This window comes from Pezoporus occidentalis, unplaced genomic scaffold (assembly GCF_034315485.1).
Source record: "Pezoporus occidentalis ecotype Australia unplaced genomic scaffold, CSIRO_AGI_Poc_V1 ctg1, whole genome shotgun sequence".
Classification (NCBI taxonomy): Eukaryota; Metazoa; Chordata; class Aves; order Psittaciformes; family Psittacidae; genus Pezoporus; species Pezoporus occidentalis.
Window position 1 is genome coordinate 15,514,553 of NW_026912778.1, and position 22,016 is coordinate 15,536,568.

At 37.2% G+C, this 22,016-nt stretch overlaps 1 protein-coding gene across 3 annotated transcripts in view; it reads right to left on the reverse strand.

Annotated features, from left to right (window-relative positions):
• Positions 1 to 5,395: 5,395 nt before the first annotated feature.
• The window catches only part of TRMT9B (tRNA methyltransferase 9B (putative)), a 111,732-nt gene continuing 95,111 nt past the window's right edge, over positions 5,396 to 22,016 (reverse strand). For all 3 annotated transcript variants that reach the window (XM_062642139.1, XM_062642223.1, XM_062642053.1), the window contains 3 exons: positions 12,666 to 12,820; positions 9,509 to 9,682; positions 5,396 to 6,744 (listed from right to left, as the gene is read on the reverse strand). In XM_062642139.1, coding sequence (XP_062498123.1) covers positions 5,708 to 6,744; positions 9,509 to 9,682; positions 12,666 to 12,819 — 1,365 coding nt within the window. In that variant the 5' untranslated portion in view covers position 12,820 and the 3' untranslated portion in view covers positions 5,396 to 5,707. The remainder of the gene's footprint in view (positions 6,745 to 9,508; positions 9,683 to 12,665; positions 12,821 to 22,016) is intronic.

Genomic DNA, 22,016 nt, shown 5'->3' on the forward strand with positions numbered 1-22,016 from the left:
CAGTATGCACATATACATACCTGATGCATCAAAGGGGAGTCTCAGAGCAATCCTTTCATTACTCTGGATAATACACTTCAGTTACTATACAAATAACAGCAAGCCATTAGAAGCCATTAACTGCTGAAAATATGCACTTTTTTGTGCCTTAATACTTACTTAATCCAACCATACAACCCTTTCCACACACAAAGCTTGTACTAGTGAACTATATTGGTAGAAAATATGTAAACCAAATGTAATCTCAGATTGTGGACATAGCTGAGCAAGGTCAAATCAATTACAGCAAACTGAAGCATTAAGCAAGAATAAAGGAATCAAAATGGAACATGCTGCAGTGAAGTGATGGAGATAGAAAGGAAGGAAAAATTGTTATCCCTAACCAATCATCCTCTAGGCATATGCCTAGCATTAGAAGTGTACAGGAAAGAGTATTGAACTCCAAGTGGTGGGGAAAAGGTGCATTCCTCCCTCTGCACATGAAGTGAGACAACAGGAAGGTATCACTTAGACCTTCCAGACAGTAACAGCAGTCAAAGCAGGGACCTCTGCATATCCTAAGAATATCCAACGGTGCTGACTATGGTTTCTCTGCTGTGATTGCTTCCATCTTTGTCATTGCCCTTCATTGCTCTGTATACTTCTTATCTTTGCTTTTTTTCCTTAGCCTTTCTCAATGCTGTATCGGATTTAATTCATTCCCTTCTCATAAAGACGATTCCATATCCCCCTGAGATTACATTTTTGACCACTCTATTGTCCAGCCTGTGCTCATATTGCTTTCCCATAATCTAAATACTATTAGGTTGCATATACCGTACTACTGCACATATATTAATACTCATCTTGATACAGCTTAATTACTACTAGGTCCTTATTACTACAATAAACATATCAGTACAATAAGTGATCACTGTAAATGTACAAACACAATAATCACTGCAACTGTAAAAATACTTTTAGCACAGGATAGATATAACCTCACCACACAATTGCATAATTCTAATTACATTCTTTTTTCTTTTCTAATTGTTAGAGAAATCCCCAAAAAGCGCTTCAATGTTTACTTACACTACAAAGCTTAATCACGGATGACTGCAAATGTATCAGAAGGAGCAGGAAATGTGGCTCTGCAGCAATTAATTCTGCTGACCATCCTGCTTTTCTGTCATCAACAGGACATAAAGTACTGACATGGTTAAAAACTGCATTTCATCACCTTTATTTACCTAATTCAAATAATTGCATTTATGGCTGGGTTGACTGTGGTTGTCTAAGGTAAAAACATATTCCCTGGTTTCATAGTAAATCACTATGCTTACCTGCTCTGCAAGTGGTCTAACTTACTGAGCAAATAGCAATAACAGTCTTCTCAGGTTTAACATTCATTAAGAAATTCCCAAGACACAGAGTTTCCAGTGGCTAATGTATTTATTAACTAATCTGAAAGCACAGAAGTTCTGTAGGAAATAGTATTTTAGTCCAAGCAGGACTTATTTTCTGTTGGATACTGAAGAACAAGTTCCATGTATGGACAAAGAACTGATTACAGAGAAGTACCTAAGTATGGTTTTGATCAGCAGATTGGAAGATGAAATCACAGGTAGCTGCCAGAATTAATATACTGTAAAAATAAGAAACACTGAACTAAAGAAATACACAATTGTATATATTTAACACTGACATATCTGATTTTCCTGGAGTACTGAAGTAGACACAAATTCTGTTAAAGTGCTGAGAAAGAAAGTGGGTAGACCAGTAGATTCAACAGTGTCAATACTAATACAGCCCAACAGTGATATGAATTCGGTCCGATGGAGACATGACTCAGCAGAGAGGATGCAGGATCAGAGCCATTATTTCTACTCAGAATCTACCCAGGTGGTTCAGTAACAGTATTCTGGTACACCACATACAGCTTTTCTCTCAACATTTTAAACTGCACATAAGTTACCTGTATACAGTTAAATACCAGAAAAGAAAAAAATCTGCTAGAGTATTTATAGCTTCCATTACTCAGCTGTGCTTTTAAAATTTCTACACCATAAGCTTGGAAGAAAGTAAAAAATGATACTTCTGACCTTCTAATACAAATATTTTCATGTATTAAAAAAAAAAAAGCCAAACAAAATCTCATTTATCAAAGACTGCAATTGAATTAGTCCTTTAAGAATAATTCTGTTCAGTTGTATCCTTTTTATTGCAATTGTCCATTTGGATTACAGTCTGCGATAGTAATACGGCAACAGCTTTTGTTTTGCCAGTTCAGACTGACAGTGTTACTAGTAAATAAAATTGTAAAAAAATCTTGTGTAATCAAGATTTCCTATGTGTCACTTAAACCTAGATGAGCAGCTTTGGAGCAATCCCAGCCCACTGCAGTCAGAAGCAGGTTTGTTATCAGCGTAACTGAGGTGAGAATACTGTCCACTTGTCAGACAAGAAATACAAGAACGCATTTGCCTTTTACCTTGTAACAGTCAGATCTTGCAGTTTGGATATGGCTGAGAGTTTGAGCGTGCAAGGACAACTGGGTTTTACTTCCTTATTCATTCATTTACGATAAACTTTTCAACGGTATGCACACTTCTCTGTGCACATTAACTATGTCTATAAGCTATGAAAGACTGGGATCACATGGATTCTTCTGGAAATTACATTTTGCTTAAAATGGGCCTCATCAAATTGAAACCAATCAAGAGAGACATTCACCATGCTCTCAGTGAGGTAAGCTGGCTAAGAAGCCAGCTTATGAGATGATAAAGCTGTTACAGACCTGTGCAGCCTCCATAAATAGATGGGAGACTGCATATGGGAATAAAGGCTTGCTGTGCAGACCTCACATTTGTGACCTCAGCTGACTGATCCCCAGTCTACAAAAATTAAGTTACACAGCGGTTATACATCTGAAGAGGAAAACTGAATATTTGGGGGAAAAAAAAAAAAAACACAAACCGCAACAGTTTACCAAAATTCCCCTCTCCTTCTCCAAGGAATTTGTAACAATACAATCCAAACTTCTGTGTAACATGACTTATTAGCATCAGGTCAAAACAACAGAAAAGCCAATACAGAAATAAATAATCATGAAAAGCATCCCTGGTCAAGAATCCAAGAATCTCAAACCAAAGAACGCATTGAAAGTCTACAAGCAAAAAAGCTGTTTAAAGTACCAAAGTGGCTTTGAAGTGACACCTCTTACTCATACAGATGACAGAGTAGGAAGTTTTCACTTAGGCTCCCCTCTGTTTTAAAGACATGGACACCTTTCCTTTCTTAGTTTATCCCAAGTTTCATTAGTATCCGTGACTACACACTGAATACTTCACAGACAGACTGCAAAAGTACAGGTAACAAAATTATAGATTCATAGAATGGTTCCATCTCCCACTTAACGGAACCTGGCTGTCACTTTAGATAAATAATATTTTATAAATATTCTAAGAGATGTGCAATACAGTGTCTGCACACTGGAGTTTAGGGGTGAACTTTCAGTATCGGATATAGGATGGTAATCAACCTACACCCTTCCTAAGTACAGCCCAAATTCCAGCAGCTGTATAGCCAATTGGCCAATACAATGTATGGCCGATTAGCCAATATGCCAATTCCACTGGCATATCTAAGTTTCTTAAACTTTCTTGCATATCTAAACAACTGAGATTTCTTCTAAAATCCTCAAGCTTCTCCAGGAATTCCCAACAACTGAGGCAGGCATTACCTGTCCAACACAAGCATGTTGCAGATGAGGTATGGAGCTCCAGTATGCCAGCATCAGTATTTTTGCACTATGCTTCTAAAACCGGAGCTTTAGGATGCAGCAGAAGCAACCCCCTCAGCCATGAGCAGCTGGACAAACCTAGGCAGAGTATATTGCCAGTTTTCTGAAGTATGGCTTAGACACAGCGTCTGTGAACCACAGCTCCAGGCTGCACTGAATTTTAGAGCTGAATATTTCATAAGTCTCAGATGCGTGGTTCTTCGACCACATTTCTATTTGCAAAAGGCAGTGGAAAGTGCAAGTGGTACAGACACAGGAAGGATAAAGTACCAGGATCCCAAACTATGAGGAAGACAAAAATGATTGTTCTACAGGCATCACTCCAGTAAATACATCTATAATACATTACCTTGTGGCAATTACTCCTGGGCAACTACATCTAAAAATATCATCAGGGCTTTCTACTGAACAACCTCAAATCCATATACATACACAGCATAGACTGGAAAAGTTTGGAATTCCACTCCCGTTGCTTTGTTTTCAGTTATTTGCTCAATAATAGAGCAGACATTATGTGGCTTTCTAAAAGTGCTGTAGCAAAAGGTTTGATCTCTGAGGTGACTCTATGCAGCTCCATTAAAGTTCATGAAATCACATCAACTGAAGACATGCCCTACACTACACCCACTGACTGTAAATAAAGCCTCAAAATGAAGTAACTCCATGCTAACAAAGCAGTTAGCCTGTTCTAGCCCTGCTTCTGTTGGTATAAATTAAAGCTTCACTACTGATCTTCAGAAGCCAGGTGCACTTTATCAACAGCACATGTAACTTCACATCCCAAGCCTCCATTCAAAGGGGTGAGATTACGTGAGTGTAAAGAACTTTGTGAGGGCAACTGCTATAATCCTGTACAACTGGATGATGATGAGGCACCATTTTCAGTAAGATTTATGGTTTTCTCGACAAGGGATGAGAAAGTTTTTTAAGCAGTCTATTATAATCTAGGTCTCAAAAGATTCATTTAAACTGCAGGAATTTCTATTTTGTATACAAACTTGTACCCTCTTCCTATCTACATTATTTAACACACTATGGAATATACATTCTTATGTCAGTGAATGAGGAAAGCAAATATAACAGCTGACCAGATATGCACTGGATTTTTATTAATTTTATCGTAGCCTCCCAGGCTTATCAAAAAGATATATATATATCTCAAATATCTGATCTTTCGTAACCTTTACATAATACCGATACTCTCACAAATCCCTCTTGACTTCTATATATACACATAGCCAATGAAAAAACTACAGCAAATGAAATTAAGACAAAGTATTTGTGAGAGCTAACACATAAAGCCTAACTTGCACCTGATAAATTAAATTCTTTTTAAAACAAAAGTCAAAAATACTGTTCAAAATCTGTTCTGTCATTTACTCCCATATACAAATCTCAGACGACAGAACGTGCAGTAGTACTGGGACCATGCTTGCTCCCAGTTCTGCAGCATGCACTCCAGCAGTATACAGTCAAGTATGTTTTCAAATGTACCTGTGTCTCTATTTACAGGACTTCAAGAACAGGAAGTAACGTGACACATTTTCAGTGTCTGAGGAACAAAACCTAAACCTTCTACTGAGAGGATACTTCTCATAAAAGATGCCCTGATCCTTGTCTTATAAAAAGGTTTTATTTCTCAATAGAAAAGTATGTTTAAAAACACAATTATTTGCGAAAAGCAATATAAAACTCTCCAGTTTTAACCTCATAAAAGTTTAACAAAACTTAAGTATTGGTTACCACTTACATTCATATATACACGCCTTGCATTAGATAGTTAAACAGGTAGAGAGATCACTTAGAAATGAATGGCACATGGTAACTACATGAGATTCAAAATCCATGTCACACTGCATAATCACAGAAACACAAGGAGAAGCTTAAAAGCTTCAGTCACTGGATTCTGCTTTGTTCTCTTTACAGCTATGTTCCTCTTTTCTCTGCAATAATGCACCAGTTTCCATGGTCATAGCAGGAAGAAAGTATCTGAAGCTCAGGCACACTCTCTTCTACCAGAGAGCACAACTCCCCTTCCCGAAAAACATGATAGTAACGCATGAAGGCTTTTGTATCCAACGTGGCATCAGTTTGGTCCCCAACAGACACTGCTGAATCTAAAGCAGAGTCAGTGGAGTCAGCTGTTGAAGTTCTTTTAAAAGACTTTCTCGCATTAGACTTACCAGCACCATCTTTATTACAACCACAGCTGTAGTCCCTGTCTTCCACTCGGCCATTTATACATGAAGCTTCTTCACTTTTGCTCTGAGCAACGCTTTGGTGTCCTCCATTTAAACTTAAGTCCCTCAGTGCATCTGTGGCTGGTGACCACTGTGGTTTTTTGAGAGACAGGCTTTCCACAAACACATCATCATCATCTAAACTTTGTTCTTTTAACAGTGCCCCATGGTGACCTAAATCCAAACTGCAATGTCGTGAATGCTGAATGGGTATAGTACTGTTTGCCCAATCTCCTTCATTCTTTGGAGGCTTCATTTTGTCAGCTTGCTTTCTCAGGGCTGATTCATCAAGGGATGTAGAGAAAAACCATGAGCGGAAAGATCTTCCTAGAGCACTGTAAAATCTGTTTTCTTCTTCAGAAATTTTCATGCAGCAGGCTCTGGACAAGCAATGGTCCATATTATGGGAATGTTTTGAGTCAGTTTCTGGCTGGAGATTGGTTTGGTAGCTGCAATCAGAGATGACTAGCTGTGCAGGATGTATATCTTGGCTCTTTACAGCATGCACAAACTCACCCTTATCTCCAGATTGACTTGATTCTGAAAAATGCCGTGAGCACAGGGCCTTGTTCCATGGAACAAGTACGTCTTGTTTCTCAAAGCGACGATTCTTTTGTTCCATAGCCCAAACATAGATCATCATCTGGCCTCCGGGTACCAATACCCTTGCCATTTCCTTTATTGCTTTGATTCTTCTTTGTTTAGTTGAGAAATGATGGATCACTGTGAAAAAGGAAAGGCATTATGTACTGAATATTAGTAAGGACATAGCATTTTTGTCTTCAACCTGTTCTATGTGTTCAGTCATTTTAGTTGCCATATCCCAAAAATCACTTACTGCAAGTCATCAACAGTGCTGAATTCATTGGTGCCACATTGCAAGTTTACCTCAGAAGGCTCTTTTTTACATTTATGTACAATGGATAAAAACAGTAAATCCTGAAGAAGGAAATTCATCTAATATCAAAATAGGGATTCAAGAAACATCAGGCATATATGCATTATGCATTGCCCATAAAAGTTTGTCACATGGCTTGCTTTCACTTAAATGCCTGGCCTTTAGGTGAGTTAGGTAATATTAAATTTGACTTTAGTTTTTGGGACACATTTCAGACTTATCATACTGAAAACAGAAAATCTTTTCACCATGTAACAAATACAGCAAAATGTAGTATCATTAAAAAGATACTCTGTATGTTTGTATCGGTGCACTTTCTAAAGAGCTAGTGAGAAAAATGAAACAGAAATATTTTCCACTGCTTTAATTTTATATAAAAGTTACTGCCTTTACAGATTGCTTTGGAGGGAAAAAAGAAAAAAAAAGTATCTGAGAATGACGAGCTCTTGTTACATTATGTTTTTATAAATAATTATCAAATTCAGAATAAAACTATTGACCATTATTTTTTAATTTTCTTTCCAGGATAATTTCCCTATTTTCCAATTTCACTGCAATGTGAAATGAAGCTACATTTCAATATTTCTACAGTTTCTATCTTGCTATTTAGCTAAAGGAACTTATTTTAACAGCCAGAGAATAGCTAAGACATCTATTTTCTCTCAGAAATATTAACTTGTACTCAGATAGGTCACGTTGCTCATACCATTCTATATGTGATTAGTACTAGATTTGATTCAATCAATAGCATAAAGAGGACTGGTTACATAATTCGTTTCAAGTGGACTTGGAGCCAGCCACTTCCACATGCAAAACATTCAGTCTACCCATATAAAAAGATACAATAATAATATATGTTCTTAGCTGAAGACATCTCCATACCATTAGAAAAATTAGATTATCTTTATACGTGCTGCTTGATAGTAGCCAATTCTACTTGTAGAATTAGTGTTATTTCAACACTGTAGTTATGAAAGTGTGTCCAACTAGCCCTGTCTTTATTCAAAACAATGATGAAATTACCAAGGGGAAAAAAATACATTTTTCACTACAAGCCAAGAAAAGCATTCTTGGCAGCTGATATTAACTAGGCCCTCACAAGCAGCTGAGAACACAAGATAGCAAACTCTGAGAAAAGTTCCCCAGTCTATATGGTCAGTGTTCTTTTCCAGTTACTCATGACTCTTGTTAGCATTTTCTTGAACACGATAGGGAGAAAAGAACTGATATTTTCTCTCATGCTGGAGCTAGGCCATGTACCACCATAGAAGCTCCTGGAAAATAATACCAAAACTGACAGAGACAGCATAAGCATGTAAGCTTAGTTCACCAGAAAGTAAGTGCCAATGAACTAACAGTATCTGTACAAGCTCTAAGCAATTAATTTAATGGGTTAAATATTTTTCATGGATAAAATTATATAGTCTGGTGGTCCTGCAGAAATTCAAACCCTTTATACAGGATTATACCAGTAAAGCCAAGAAAAGTATTTCACTATGTACATTATTACTTGCTATTCTCTGGAATGGGATGAAAACTGCTCATTTAGAATTAGATGGACACAAGCATACCATGTCTCTATTCAAGAGGAATTAAAATCCACTATTGTTAATGAACAGATATACCATGTGAATTTCTAATTTTGTCAGGCCTATAGCTGGTATAAACACTAGGTAGGTACACTACACTTTAAAGTCAGATGATCTGATAGCACTGAAATTATGCTTGAAGACCTGAAATGTTGATAGGGCTTACCGGTTAACTAGCCAACATGAAAGCAAAGCAATGTAGATACTGCTTGCACATTAATCACCCTTGCTCTCTCCTTGTGTATGTGATAATACATTTGAAAATACATTTCTATCATATTACAAGTAGTTTGTTTGTTGCTACCAATAACTACCCTGCTTTATATTTTTGCTGATATAGTGAAACAGCCTGAAAGTAGCTCAAGCAAGTGTAGCGCTAAAAATGTAGACTGCAACTCATAAACCATTTTCCAGTTTATACTTCTCAAATTATGAGTAGTATTTACAAAAAGAGAGGTCAGAGGAGTTAAGATGCTGAGATGCCTCACTCATTTTAGACAACAGGCACTTGTATGGCTCTAAGTCTTATTTCAATACTACTCTAAGAGAAATTTGAATTCATAGTGTAATAGTTAACTTGAGCTTCAAGTTCTGCTATAGAGAAAGCAAGTTTTCATTGCAATGCATTTGCTGGTCAAAACAGATCCTAAGGAGGAACCAAGAGTTTATCTTGACCACCTAATCTGTTTAAGCTTTGGCCATGTTTATATAAGTTTTTACTTGTTTAAAATGCATGCTGGAAGGAAATCTTTTCTCAACAGGGTGAACAAGACCACATATAAACAAATAAATGATGCACATACTTCCCTGGTCAACAGCACCTCTGTGCAATGGAACTAATTGTTTTGTTTTTCATGTTTACTACATTCATTTCAGTAATATCTGCTGTGTTTTGAAGGGAATTGTTTCCAAACAAATTTAACCGAAGACACATGGAAAGAAAAGGATCCAAAAAAAATTCTCATTTGCTGTGGGCCAGCAGGCATGTGTGTTTTCTTACCACCAATGGAAATGACTGCATTGAAGCACTGGTCCCTGAAGGGAAGGTTAAGGTTGTCACACACCAGAACTTCTTCATCTTTCTTCCTTGCAATTTCTACCAATGGTCCACAGTAATCACAGCCAAGATTATATACCTGATTGTTGACACTGAGATACTTTCCAGTTCCACAGCCTAAAGAAGAGAATGATAGATCAGAAGTCATATGTTCCAAACATTTGCTATCCCTCCCAAAGCAGTGAAAATAATGGGAGGGCCTTCCTAATTCTAAGGTTTCCTGGAAAACAAAATAAGGCCTTGCTCCTACCAGCTTAATTGCTGCAGGGTTCATTTGGACTGTTTGAAACTGTATGTTCACACGATAAGGAGCATAACAGTACCAACATCACCAATAAAACTACTCATTACACAACCCTGTGTATTACCAAGTTATACATTTTTCCTTGGGGAATAAGGGTAAGTGTAGGTGGGAGGAGGAAGGAGTGGTCCTTTGCAGCCATTATTTCATATCTTAGAGCAAAAAACAACCATGCTTGCTTCACAGAATCATAGAATCATACTGAGCCTTTGCATCACCTGGTATCTTGTTTCCAACAATAAGCATAAATGGGCACCCAGGAAGGAGTAAGAGCAGGGTAATAATAAGCATTATGACCCTTTTCATCAATACCCTTCCAGCTTCCAACTACTTTCTATTCAGGGAACTTCCTGAAGTAAGCATGTTTTGTCCATTTAGTGACCTGCAATAGATCTCTCTTCCAAGTCCTTCCACAGCCTTTGCTAAACCCCACACATCACATCTCCAGTGCATCTCATTTCTCCTCAGAAGTCCTAAACCACAGCTTTCACTGGCACAAGTCAGAGAGGAGAAATTCAACTTCAGATACAGATTTGAAAATAACTATGAATCATAAACATTCCTGCCATGTTGCAGGCATGTCCTCTTTCTGTCTTGGTGCCAATGTGTTATAATGCATGTAAATGTAATTAACTGTTCCAGAATGTCTTCCACCCAAAATTATGTCTTCTCAAGGACTGTGCTGTACTAAATTGAAATCTTTCAGAGGGTTCTTTAATATCACACGCATAACAGGCAGGTTTCAAAATGAGATTAGGAAACATTCACTGCAGTTGTAGGTCAGCAGTGAAGAATAATTTCTGAAGGTTGACAGCCAAGCAACGGGGTAGCAGCTTGGCAAAGAGAACCATCTCAGTACTGGTAATTCAGTTTAAAGGCCTGGAGTTATCTTTAGAAACATCACTGCTTCTTGCAGCGCTGCTGCTCTTGCTGATGTTAATATGCACCATTATCTAGAGAGACAGCATAGGAACTGCTGGAGAACAGCACAACACTTCAGTGGTGAAAAAAGAGAATATTTCTGAAATATAAAGCAAGCACTACTCTTTGAAGTAACACTTGAGAAAAATGGAATAGATTTTTATTGTTAATGCAGTTCAAGGAATATATGCAATAAAACATGAGCCTCTCCACATTAGAAACCCTAAGTTTTTAAATTAGTATAACATCTTATTGGTTACTGTGTTTGCAGAAGAAACACATTTAGGCAAATGTACATTAATTTAGAAGACTCAATTGCTTAATACATGGCTTTTGTTGGAGTGCTTTTTAATCACAGTGAGGTTTTGGAAGTAGAGGGTTCTCTCTGGAATGAAGCTAAATAGTGACAACATCGCCAGTACGCTAGAAATCGACATTCCCTTTTAAATGAGTCATCAGGAGGGTGGATTCCTTCATGAAGCTGTTAACAATGGCCATGCTATTGTCATTTATTTTGATGAATGAACAATAATAAGGCAATTAGACAAAACGATATTTTAATAAAAGGTGGCATTAAACAGATAATGAAATTATCAATTGAAGATCTCATTTCGAAAAACTCAGTGCCACTAGGCAACCCTCCTCCCAAAATACACACCAAAAATACACACAATAGTTAGTTCCTGTGTATCTTATTAAACCTCATAAAAAGAGGCATCTTGTGTGCCTTGATGGGAATATTCTTATTGTCAGCTGTAAGCAGCTACCCATGCATTTAAATTATTTCAGCTGAAAATGTAACAGGGTGATCTTAAGCTTTCAGCAACCACTGCGATACCTGCTGATAAAGCCTCAAAGAACTTCAGCTAAGCTTCAGATGACTTCTGTTGTGGTGCTAAAAAAACTCTGGCTGAGAAATAATCATGTTAAGCTGACTGTTGAATGACTGTTACCATAGGATATTTTTACTGAAAATGGTGCAGACATATAAAAGATGATAAACATTCAAAATAATAGCAATCAAGTATTTTGGGGATACTGCTCAACAGCAGCACAGCTATATGTATCTTTTGATTATGGCCTGCAACATCTTCAAATAATGTTTTTCTTTTATAGAATAAGGCACAGGAATAATATATTGTGTACATCTATTACACTTTGCTGTATTAAAGCATTTTATTAGTTTAAACAGAGAGGAAAATCCAATGGTGCAAAGGAGCATCTGTTTTGCGATGACGGGCTGTATAGAACTGAAGTCATAACACAAAGCAAACACAACAGGAGCTGGACACCCCCAAATTTTAGGTAGGTGCAACAGAAAATCAAGGTATAAATTGAACATGTAAGGAAGACAACCCCATAGCAAGGAAGCGAGGTTTTGTTGTCTGTATTCAGGGTCATAGGGAGATTCTCAGATCATAGGGTTTTTCCATTAGCAATCACATCAGAAGATTTCTCTTTAGATAAAGCCTTGAGCGGAAGAGTTTCAGAACAAATGAAAGGCAATAAACTGCAGACCAGCAGTACTTAAACCAAGAGATCTAAAGAAATCAAAATATGAAATAATTGAGCTATTAACATTGCTCTTTAAAAAGGGCTCCAGGGGAATGACAGACCACTAAGCCTGTGGGGAAACCGATAGATTAAAGCTTAGCTCAACAAAAATAAGGCAGAAAATTTATTTACTGGCTATCTGATACACTGTCAAAGAAATAGAACAAGTGGTATATGGCATTTATTATGGGTTTATAAAAGATTTTTAAAAAATCTTTAAACCAAATTTAAAAGAGTTTAAAAAACAGTTGCTCTGAAGGATACATATGGCAAACTGATAAAGCTTATAAAGACTCTTTCACACCACCTCAAAGAACGGCTTACCTATATCAGCAATGAGACTGCCAGGCTTCTGCTCCAGCAGGAAGTTTCGAACACGAGGCCATGCTTTGCTCTGCAGATCATTAAAGTAGGCGGCTGTATTTTCATACACGCTATGCACGTGCTGCTTTTCTAGTTGGGTAGCCTCATGTTCCATCCTGAAAACATAATGAAGAAAGATTATGTACAACAAAAAGCAAACTGTTGTAGAGTAGACTTTACATTCGATAGGCATGCATCATTCAGGACATTGTAAGTTTACAATCATAAAATCACAGCCATCATATTTATAAAATAGGCTTTACTCAAAGGATATGATTTTAGTTCATGAAAGTCAAGAAAAAAATGGAACGTATCATCTTGCCTGAGGAGCATTATATAACTGTATATCCCTATGCAATAATATGCACATCTCTAAATAAGTTCACTGATGTAGTAAAATCTTCTGTGGTGCAAGAGAGACTTGTAGTCAGCAGAAGTGCAGAATGATTGAAAATAGTACCTTAAGAACTGACTTTCCAGTTGTAGCTAAGGTGAGTAAGCAGGCAGACTATTATTAGCATGTTATGTGAAATACAACCTGGACCCTGAAAACAAATCATGCACAAATCGTTTGTGGTTTATGTACCCTCTAGAAGTGATGAGTTGGTTGAAATTTTTCAGCAACAAAACCATGATTTCCCTGCTCCCACTCCATTTCTTAGTGAAGTATTTTAGTTTAGTGATTCCTTTGAAAAGTGTCACCTTCTTTGACTTCAATATTACAGAATCTTTGGTCTTCCTTCAGATTTCCATTCATCCAAGAACCAACCAGGTCAGGCTTTAACACCTGATGGAGGCCAATTCAAAGTGTTAAGGCATTTTTCAAACTAATTCAAACTGCCTGTTTATTCACGAAATACTCCTTCCCATTACTAGACCAGAACGTATTTTGTTGCCCAAGTACTCAGCAGAGATTAAAGCCTGTTTCCAAACTTCTACCAAGAAACTAAGCAATACATACCAAGATTAAGTGATAAAAGCAACTCCTTTGTCTGCATTTGAAAACGTCAGAAGCACAGACTTAAACACACAAGTTCTTCTTTAGCTTTCCTTTCCTTGAGTTTGAAATAATATACATTTTGGAATCATAATAAAAAAGTTTTTTTCTGTCATTTTTACTGTTTAAATAAGTTATCATCAGAAAAGATTTAAAATATTATGCATAGTAATAAATCATGTGAGCTCCTCCAAACACCTGTACCACAACCACAGTCTTTTTAGCTTATAAAATGGGAGATAATCCCAGTGACTGAAAAAAATGACTGTACTTCAAGTGAAGTGTGTGCGAGGGCTTACAAGAATAGCATGTAAGACTTGATCCATTTCACTGGTTTTATATACTCTGCTATGTAAGAGGTTGGGCCAAATTGTCACAACTGTCACAGTCTATTCTGACTATAGTATCTCGAATATTTCTGTTCAAAACATTTATGTTCAATGTTTTCACAGTCTTTTCTTTTTTTCTCACATGACCCACGATTTCTTTTTAATGATGTGTTACCTCACCTTTTACTAGCTGAATATATCTATATAAAATTCAGTAGCAGTATAGTAAGTTCCTAGTAGGCACATTTTCAGTGTCCTCTTGAAGAGTAGAAAACTACAACAGACTGACCCACAGAAGTTGGCAGTACTGAAACACAGGCTTGAAATGATACTACATGTGCCAGAAGTTATTCAATCAGAACTTTTTCTCAGAATGCCATTTCAAGTTCTGTTGTCAGAAATAGGATGGGTTAGTTGCAATAATTTCAGGCAATGATTCCCGTGAGTGAAAAGCCCATTCTTTCTTTCTTATTTGATCCTTACATAAAACAAATTGGGTGTTTCATGTCTGCACCTATCTTTCTTTTACGCCTCAAAACATACTCTATTTAGTTGCTCAACTGCCTAGAAATCCTCTATTTAAGTACAAATTGCAAAGACTAACAATCATTTATTTTCCTTTGTCAGCTGATAAACTCTTTGCTTTAGTTTATATTTCATGTTTGGTTACTACGTGGTTCAGTGTTTCCAAGTGTTTTTATCCTTCCACCTGAAGCTCTTTGTTCAATCTTTTTAGTCCTTTTAAAAAAAAAGAAAAAGCGAATGCTACAGGAATTTCAGTTTATACCAACTACAGAAGTAGCTGTTTGAAGTGAATGCTAACTTGAATATTTTAAATAAACACAAAAGCCAACTTCGACTTGACACAGAACACGGTAAGGATTTTCCCATTGACACAATGTTTTATTATACTTTCCCTAAAATGTCTTTATTGAGTTCCAACATAGGCTGAAATTTGGCTTAGTTTCCTACTGAATCCCAAGACCATTAAGTTTTTCTTTTAACTTTCTCATTCACTGGAACTGGTACCGAGTCTTCTGCTATACAGGACATGGTGGAGACTCCCATGCATTACAACACTAAATTAAAGGTTATTGTTTTTAGAAACACTTAATAAACATTGTTAAGATATCAATTTGGTTATATTCTTAAAACAACAGTAGTTTACTAAAATACTAATTATCTCATTTAACCTTTCATTAGAACTTCTATTCCAGCTGACTGTTTCTATTTTGTAGACTGATTGTAATGTCACATGATGAAATCAGACCTGTCAATGTGACTTTCCAGTCAAGATCCATAACACCACCAGGTTTTACTTTGCAGCACAGCAGGGAAATGTCCTCATAACAAATCTTTTCATTTCAACGTTTATGAAAGGCAAGAGGCCTGTGGAATCTGAGCAGACCTGCAGCTGTACCACTTTCAGTCAACTCTAACATCACTGAAAACACAGAATGTCATCAGACACTTGGAACTAGGTAACTTCACAAGCCAAACTCAATACCTCAATTTCTCTATAAACAAATATAACCATTACCACCTCTTTGCTTTGAAAGTACCATACAGTGTCTCTGTTGCACACAACTTCTAGAAAACACTCAGTTCATCCAACTTCTGGATTATAACCTCCAGGATAATCACAAAGTCTGTTTTGCAAAGCAGGAAATGAAAATCCAAGATGTCCCACTGCTTCAGCATCTCCTCCAGTTCTCATTACCTGGAAGCTGTCTCATAAGAGCTCCAATAAGCAAAGAGAAGAAGAGCAGAAGACGTTTATTACGGACACACTCTCCCCATGCTCAGATCTTCTTTTTTTGAGTGCTTATATTCCTGTCAAAGAGCTCCTGCAGAGACTAGGAGCAGAGCCAGAAGCGTGCAGCAAATTGGCACCCAGCTGCTCAGTCACTCTGCAGCAAGTCTTGACAAGTCCCCAAAACGGGTGTGCAGCTTCAGAAATGTCGGCCTCCTGCAAACAAGCAGTTTGGATATCAAATGAAGAGCTGGATTCTCTTCCATTTCAGTGCTTCCTGGTCATCTAGGTTTCTATCACGAGACTGCAACAGGCTCTTGTTGCAGCTGATACATGAAGCGAGAAAACTGGACGAAAGCTGTGTAGTTTCTGCAGAACTGGCGGGCAAATGGATCACCAGTCCATCACACCTAACTGTGGTATATGAACAAAACTGTTTGAAACCATTGACATTTTCCTACATCATCATTGTCCTTCTTTGATTTGCTTCTTGGGGTTTTGATTTTGGTTTTGTTCTAAAGCAAAATTAAAAATAAACTAAAATATTACAGCTTTCCAGAGGTAAAAGGAATCGTACAAACATAGGATATCATATGTTTTCATAGCTATGTATCTCACTAAAAGTTCCCTGACTCCAAGGTAACCTAGTTTCTTCCTTTTCCATTACCATTTTGCAACCTTTTAGATAATTAACTTTTCAAGGACACTGCTTTTAAGGAGAGTCATATTGCTCAGTTCATCGCTGCTGAAATAATAAATACATTTAACCATGTGACCTTGAAATGACAACAGCCAAAAATTAATAAACCCAGTTTCCAACATTTAAAAAAATTAGAATTATTTTTGGGGGTGTCAAGACTTTTTGTTTCCTTTTGAAATTGTCTGAATTCTGATTGTGACTGACTGCATTAAATACCTTATTCTCAAGCAGACAAAACAGTCACCAGCTCCCTGGTGCAAAGTGTGCCCTGACACTGAAGGGCAGGAGGTAATGTTCAGTCCAAAAACTCTGCCTCTATGACAGCCTACCTAAAGCTTTCCACACCTGCCTGCAGTTCTTCTGAATCCCTTGCAGCCCTCCTTATCTACTACAAGTTACCCTCTCCCACCCATGCAAGATTGTCACATCTTCTTCTGTCTCCCTTTGCATGTGCTACATCACCACCGCTATTTTAATTTCAGATACAATACTGTGAAGTCTTGACCTGGCTCAGGTTCAGTTCCTTCTTCCCTCTATTTCCAGCCCAGTCACAATACCTGGAACACGCTCAAAGCTTTTTACTCAATGCCCTCTTGAAGTATCCTGTGATTTTTCACAGTAATTATCAAATTCTGCATTGCTCCTATGTGTCTTCAAATCTATTGCTCTTCTCTTCAAATCTTTTGTCTCTTCTCTTGCAACTGCCTGTTTTCTCTAACCCTCTGATGAGCAGCAGGAATTTGCCCAACTCAGTTTTAAAGTCAGGTATGCAAGATTTCAGACTCTTAATGAGAGCCCTTCTTATTTACACTCTGCACCAGCTGATGGGAATTCTCAATCCCATTTTGGACTAGGAGAACTCCTCCTTCAAAGATCTAGGAAATTCAGCACAGTTGTGTGTCTCTCTGTTGCCACAGCAACATAAATCTTGGTTACACATACAAATGTAGCTATGGGTGCAATAACTAATTAATAAATCAAACAGCATAAGCCACAAGGGCCAGGTCTATATCCCACAATACCCTGCTCTCCTTAAATAAATTCAGGGTTTTCAAAAGAAATTTCCTTATAAAACAGTACTTAGAAAGCTGATTTCATCAACCTCAGATTAACCAGTCTTAGAACCACAGTAGTTTTACCTGTGGGTAAAACAGGTAAAGCCCCTGGTCTCGTGGTATTCTAGTAAACAAATTAGGGACAGGTGGTTTACATGACATTGTAGTAGGAGTTGGTAGTGTCTGGAAGAGAATGTTTGGAGTGTAGTTACCAACAATTCACACTGTAAGTATACCCCTGGCAAATCTGTTCAAGAGTCTGTTTTGGATGCTCCTCAGTGATTTATTTATGTGATGGATTAACGTGTAGCATTGTATCTGCAGGCAGACCAAGCTGACAAGGGTTCAAATGCACTGGATAATGGTATTAGAAGTCAAGTGTTTTAACAGATTGAAAAAGACAACAGCAAAGTGTTACATTTAGATATGAATAACTAGTTGCACAAATGAAGATTGAAGGAGGCAGTATGGGATGACTGCAAGCGATTCTGGGGAAGTGGATCTGGGCGCTGTAACATTTCACAGATTTAACACCATACATGCTATGGTGTTATGGTGCATTTTGCAATATACAGTTGCAAAAAAAAAAAGATGAAAACCAGCATACAGAAATAGGGCAGACACTTGCAAGTTACATAAAATTGTTCTCCTACAGTCAGCACTGCTGATGTATCAGTTTATGTCCAATTTCAAGCAAGAATATTACAGAAGAGAACAAAAACTGTCAGATCATTGTAAATCTCTAATAGATCAGAAACCAAGTAAACCTCTGGGAAAGATGATTGCTTCAAATCATTTGTCCAGAACATCATACTAGGAGGACTGCTGCAAAGTGAGAGTAAGGAATGTTTTACAAAATGAACGGTAGACAAATAATAATGGGCTTGAACTACAGTAAGGAAGACACAGGTGAGGTATTTTAAGAACAAGAAGGACAGAAAAGCACTGGAAATGACTGTGAACTGGATAGGTCATGGAGCCTCCATCAATGGGGTCTTAAAAACATTAGTTCATTAAGCACCTGTCAGGAAATATACTGATGCAGTTAATGCAGCTTCAGGGGAGGGAGATGATGCCTTAACATCTAGCCTTGTGACTCTCTTGTGTCTATGAAGTAGAAAACTTCAGTCTTCCAAGTTATAAGCAGTATTTCAGCGACCTGCTGTAGCGAAACAGAAATGAAAGGCTGAAAGGCTGCTTCACAATGTTTATTACTCTTTAACACAGGAGTTGTCTCTAGCTAAATTATTACAGATATTGCGCTAATTTCCTCACCACTTTTGCAGGTTTTTTGTTTCCTAAGAGCCCTGCATCAGCACATCAAAGCCCCTGGCCATGCTAAGCCACCTATAAGCTTTAAATGTAGCTGTTTTCCCTCCTTGGTCACTGAACCTCTCAAACACAGTTATCTTGTCTTTTCTCCTTATTTACCAGCAGTTAACCAAGCATTAAATATTTAGCGTTTTTCATCCTCCCTGACGAATCAATCTAGGTGGTCTTTTACAAGTATTGTTCTCATTCTCTGTATCCTCTCCATATGTTTGTATTCTTCATGCCAAATCATATTCATAGGAATATTGGATTCCTTAATGTCATTCCTACAGTTCTGGAATTATAGGTTTCTAAATTCCTTCTGTTTCCTCACACTCTGGGTTTGCATTTAGAGTTCTATTTCCAGATGGATTAGTTTTAATTTATGCAGTATAGATCTCCTTTTTTTTCCTGCCCATAGAGCTCATCACTGTCAGTACTTTGATTGTACTTGGTGCTATATACAAACCTTTCTCAATTAAAACAATTTACAAACTGACTTAAGACAAAATACATCTTCTGCTGAAACTTAATATCTTAGTAACAGAAAGATAAGCCGCACATTATCAAACAGGATCCCAAATTAAGGTTGTCATTGTTTACCTTTGATCCCAAGATTAAACACAAAATATTGCACAATGAATTACAGCAATTACAGGACTACAAAGTGGATTCTTTTGATACCTTTTATAAACTACTCTTGATTATCACATTTATTATTACTGAATACATAAGTTCTATCTTAAAATATTCATATGCAAACATAGTGTTCAGTATACTCATCAAATACAGTTTACAAAGAACAGGTCTTGTGGCAGACAGTATTAGGTATTAAGTTAATCTCAGAAGATGACCATCAGAATCACTGCAAAGACAGTATTACAACTTTATTGTCCTATATACATGAAAAATCTGACTTACTAGCTTTTACTTGGTTTTGCAACTGTTAGTTATACGAAGTCATGTACTTCTATTTGCTTTCTTGAGAATGAAAAGGTGTCTTATGTGTCTCTGAGGTTAGTACTCAAAGACAAAGGTAGTTTTAAGTACTATCTAATAGTAATTGGATGCTTACACAGCTGACAAAAGCATCTGAATATACAACAATAATCCTATCAGGATTCAGAGTTAGACTTAGACGTAGAAAAATACCATTATGTTGTTACTAAAGGGCTGAGGTGTAACCCTCCATAGAGTGTCTGGCCACTGTCACAGACTCAGGTTCTTCAAGTCGCAGCTGTAATAAACTAAGTAGTGTGAAGGCTCAGTGTCCCTCTAGTTCAAAATCCCTAGAAAAGATCCTTCATTTCCACAAACCACCAGAGTTTCACTGAAAGACTATTTCATTTTAAATGCTTTACAGTACGAGTGATACCTCTTTATATAGGTTGATATTTCTAAGCTCTCCATTTTAAGGCAAAGAAAGGCCTTTAAGCAAAGCAATTTTTCCCAGTCAACATGGTAAGGAAAAGCTCCATGAGGGAGCTGAAATTTCACATACACACCACTAAAGCTCTCCATCTGGAAGATATTTTAATACCTTAATGGCCTTCTTACGTATTTTTTTTTCCCAAATAAGTATTTCCCAGGAAATAATTTTATGATGGGGAACAAGAGTTGATACCTGCAAAAATCAGTACCTGGAGCATCAACAGAAATACTTCCTAAAAAAAAACCTGGTCCACAAGCAATTAATTTCTCTGAAATTATGACATGCAAATCTGAATGTAAAGTTCTCCTCAAAATGGAATATTTTTCAACAGCAAAACACAACCCAGAATATGCAGTGCTTCTGGTCCAACTGTGTTATCATTAAACTTTTTTGAGGAAAAAAATCAGGCAGGACTCTGTGTCACATTGAGTTTTAGTCAATTCCATAAAGCATGGATATGACACAAATATTTATCTTATTTTTCAAAAGTTAAGAGTTGTTTTTTTTCCCCAGTGATTCAGTTGATATTTCTGTCTCCATAATGAAGGTACACACAGTACTGCTGAAGAACCGGTGTCTGCTGTTTCAAACAAAAGGAGTTCATTTTTAACTTTTAAATTATTTCTACATCACTTCATAATCATATAAAAGTCCAAAGTATTCTTTCGATCTCTTTAATCTGTACAAATTAAAGACATGGGCAGCCCTCAAGCCATGATTATCTGCCACATAGGATTATGCTGTATCTATCATTACCTATAAACTTGCCCATGTATATCCTGGTACTGCAAAGACATGGACGTCAAAGCACTGCAAATCATCTTACTGACCTCGGATAGCCTATTAATAATAACTAAAGGCAGGAATTTGCACATAACTTTTTTTCGGGATACAGCCCTATGCTGTTTGTACCATCCCATATTCTGATTCATGCATCCAGAATGGATGGCAGAATACCTGCAAATCTGACTGTTTGCTTATCCCTTGATGCAGGGCTGATTTCAAATTTGCTTTATAACTTCAGGTGTGGATTTATCATTGTTTTACCTTAGAAATGCAGAAAATCATTAAGCTGCTTGTATTTTTTCTTCTCACCAAGTTTAGGTTTGCATTAAATATATATATGTCTGAAAATGTTTTATGCCTTTGAAGATCTCCTCGCTAGAGGTGATACTAAAATGCACAGCCACAGTTACCTACCTGTATCGAATTCACTCGAAATGCACATCACCGTAAGTTAAAAAATACCAGCACTGCTGAAACAGCTCAGCATGCAATCCATTACAAACACACAATGGGAGAAGGCAATTGGTAAATAAAAATGCAGTGATTCAAAGACACGCTCTATAAATAGCATATATAACTGAAATAAGTACATTGATATATTAAACTGAAAATAAATTACAAAAATGAAAACAAATCCCCACAGGGTCCATTATGGGGCATTAAGAAGTCCTCAGAGGACCTTTGCTATTGCTCATGGTCAGAGTGCTGCATGTTTTCCTTGCCTGTTTCTCGAGTTGCATGCTCAAAATCACAAACTCCAGAAGCATGCTTCACCCGAAAAACTATATCAGCACAGAATGTCATCCTGTGCACTACATCAAACCAGCAGTGCTGCTGAAGTAATTCTACTCCTTCTTTCCTTGCAAAAGGAAAGGAGCAGGCAGGTGACCTCCCTGAGCTTGGCTGCTCCCACGGATGCTCAGTGGGAATGAAAATCCCTTTACAAACA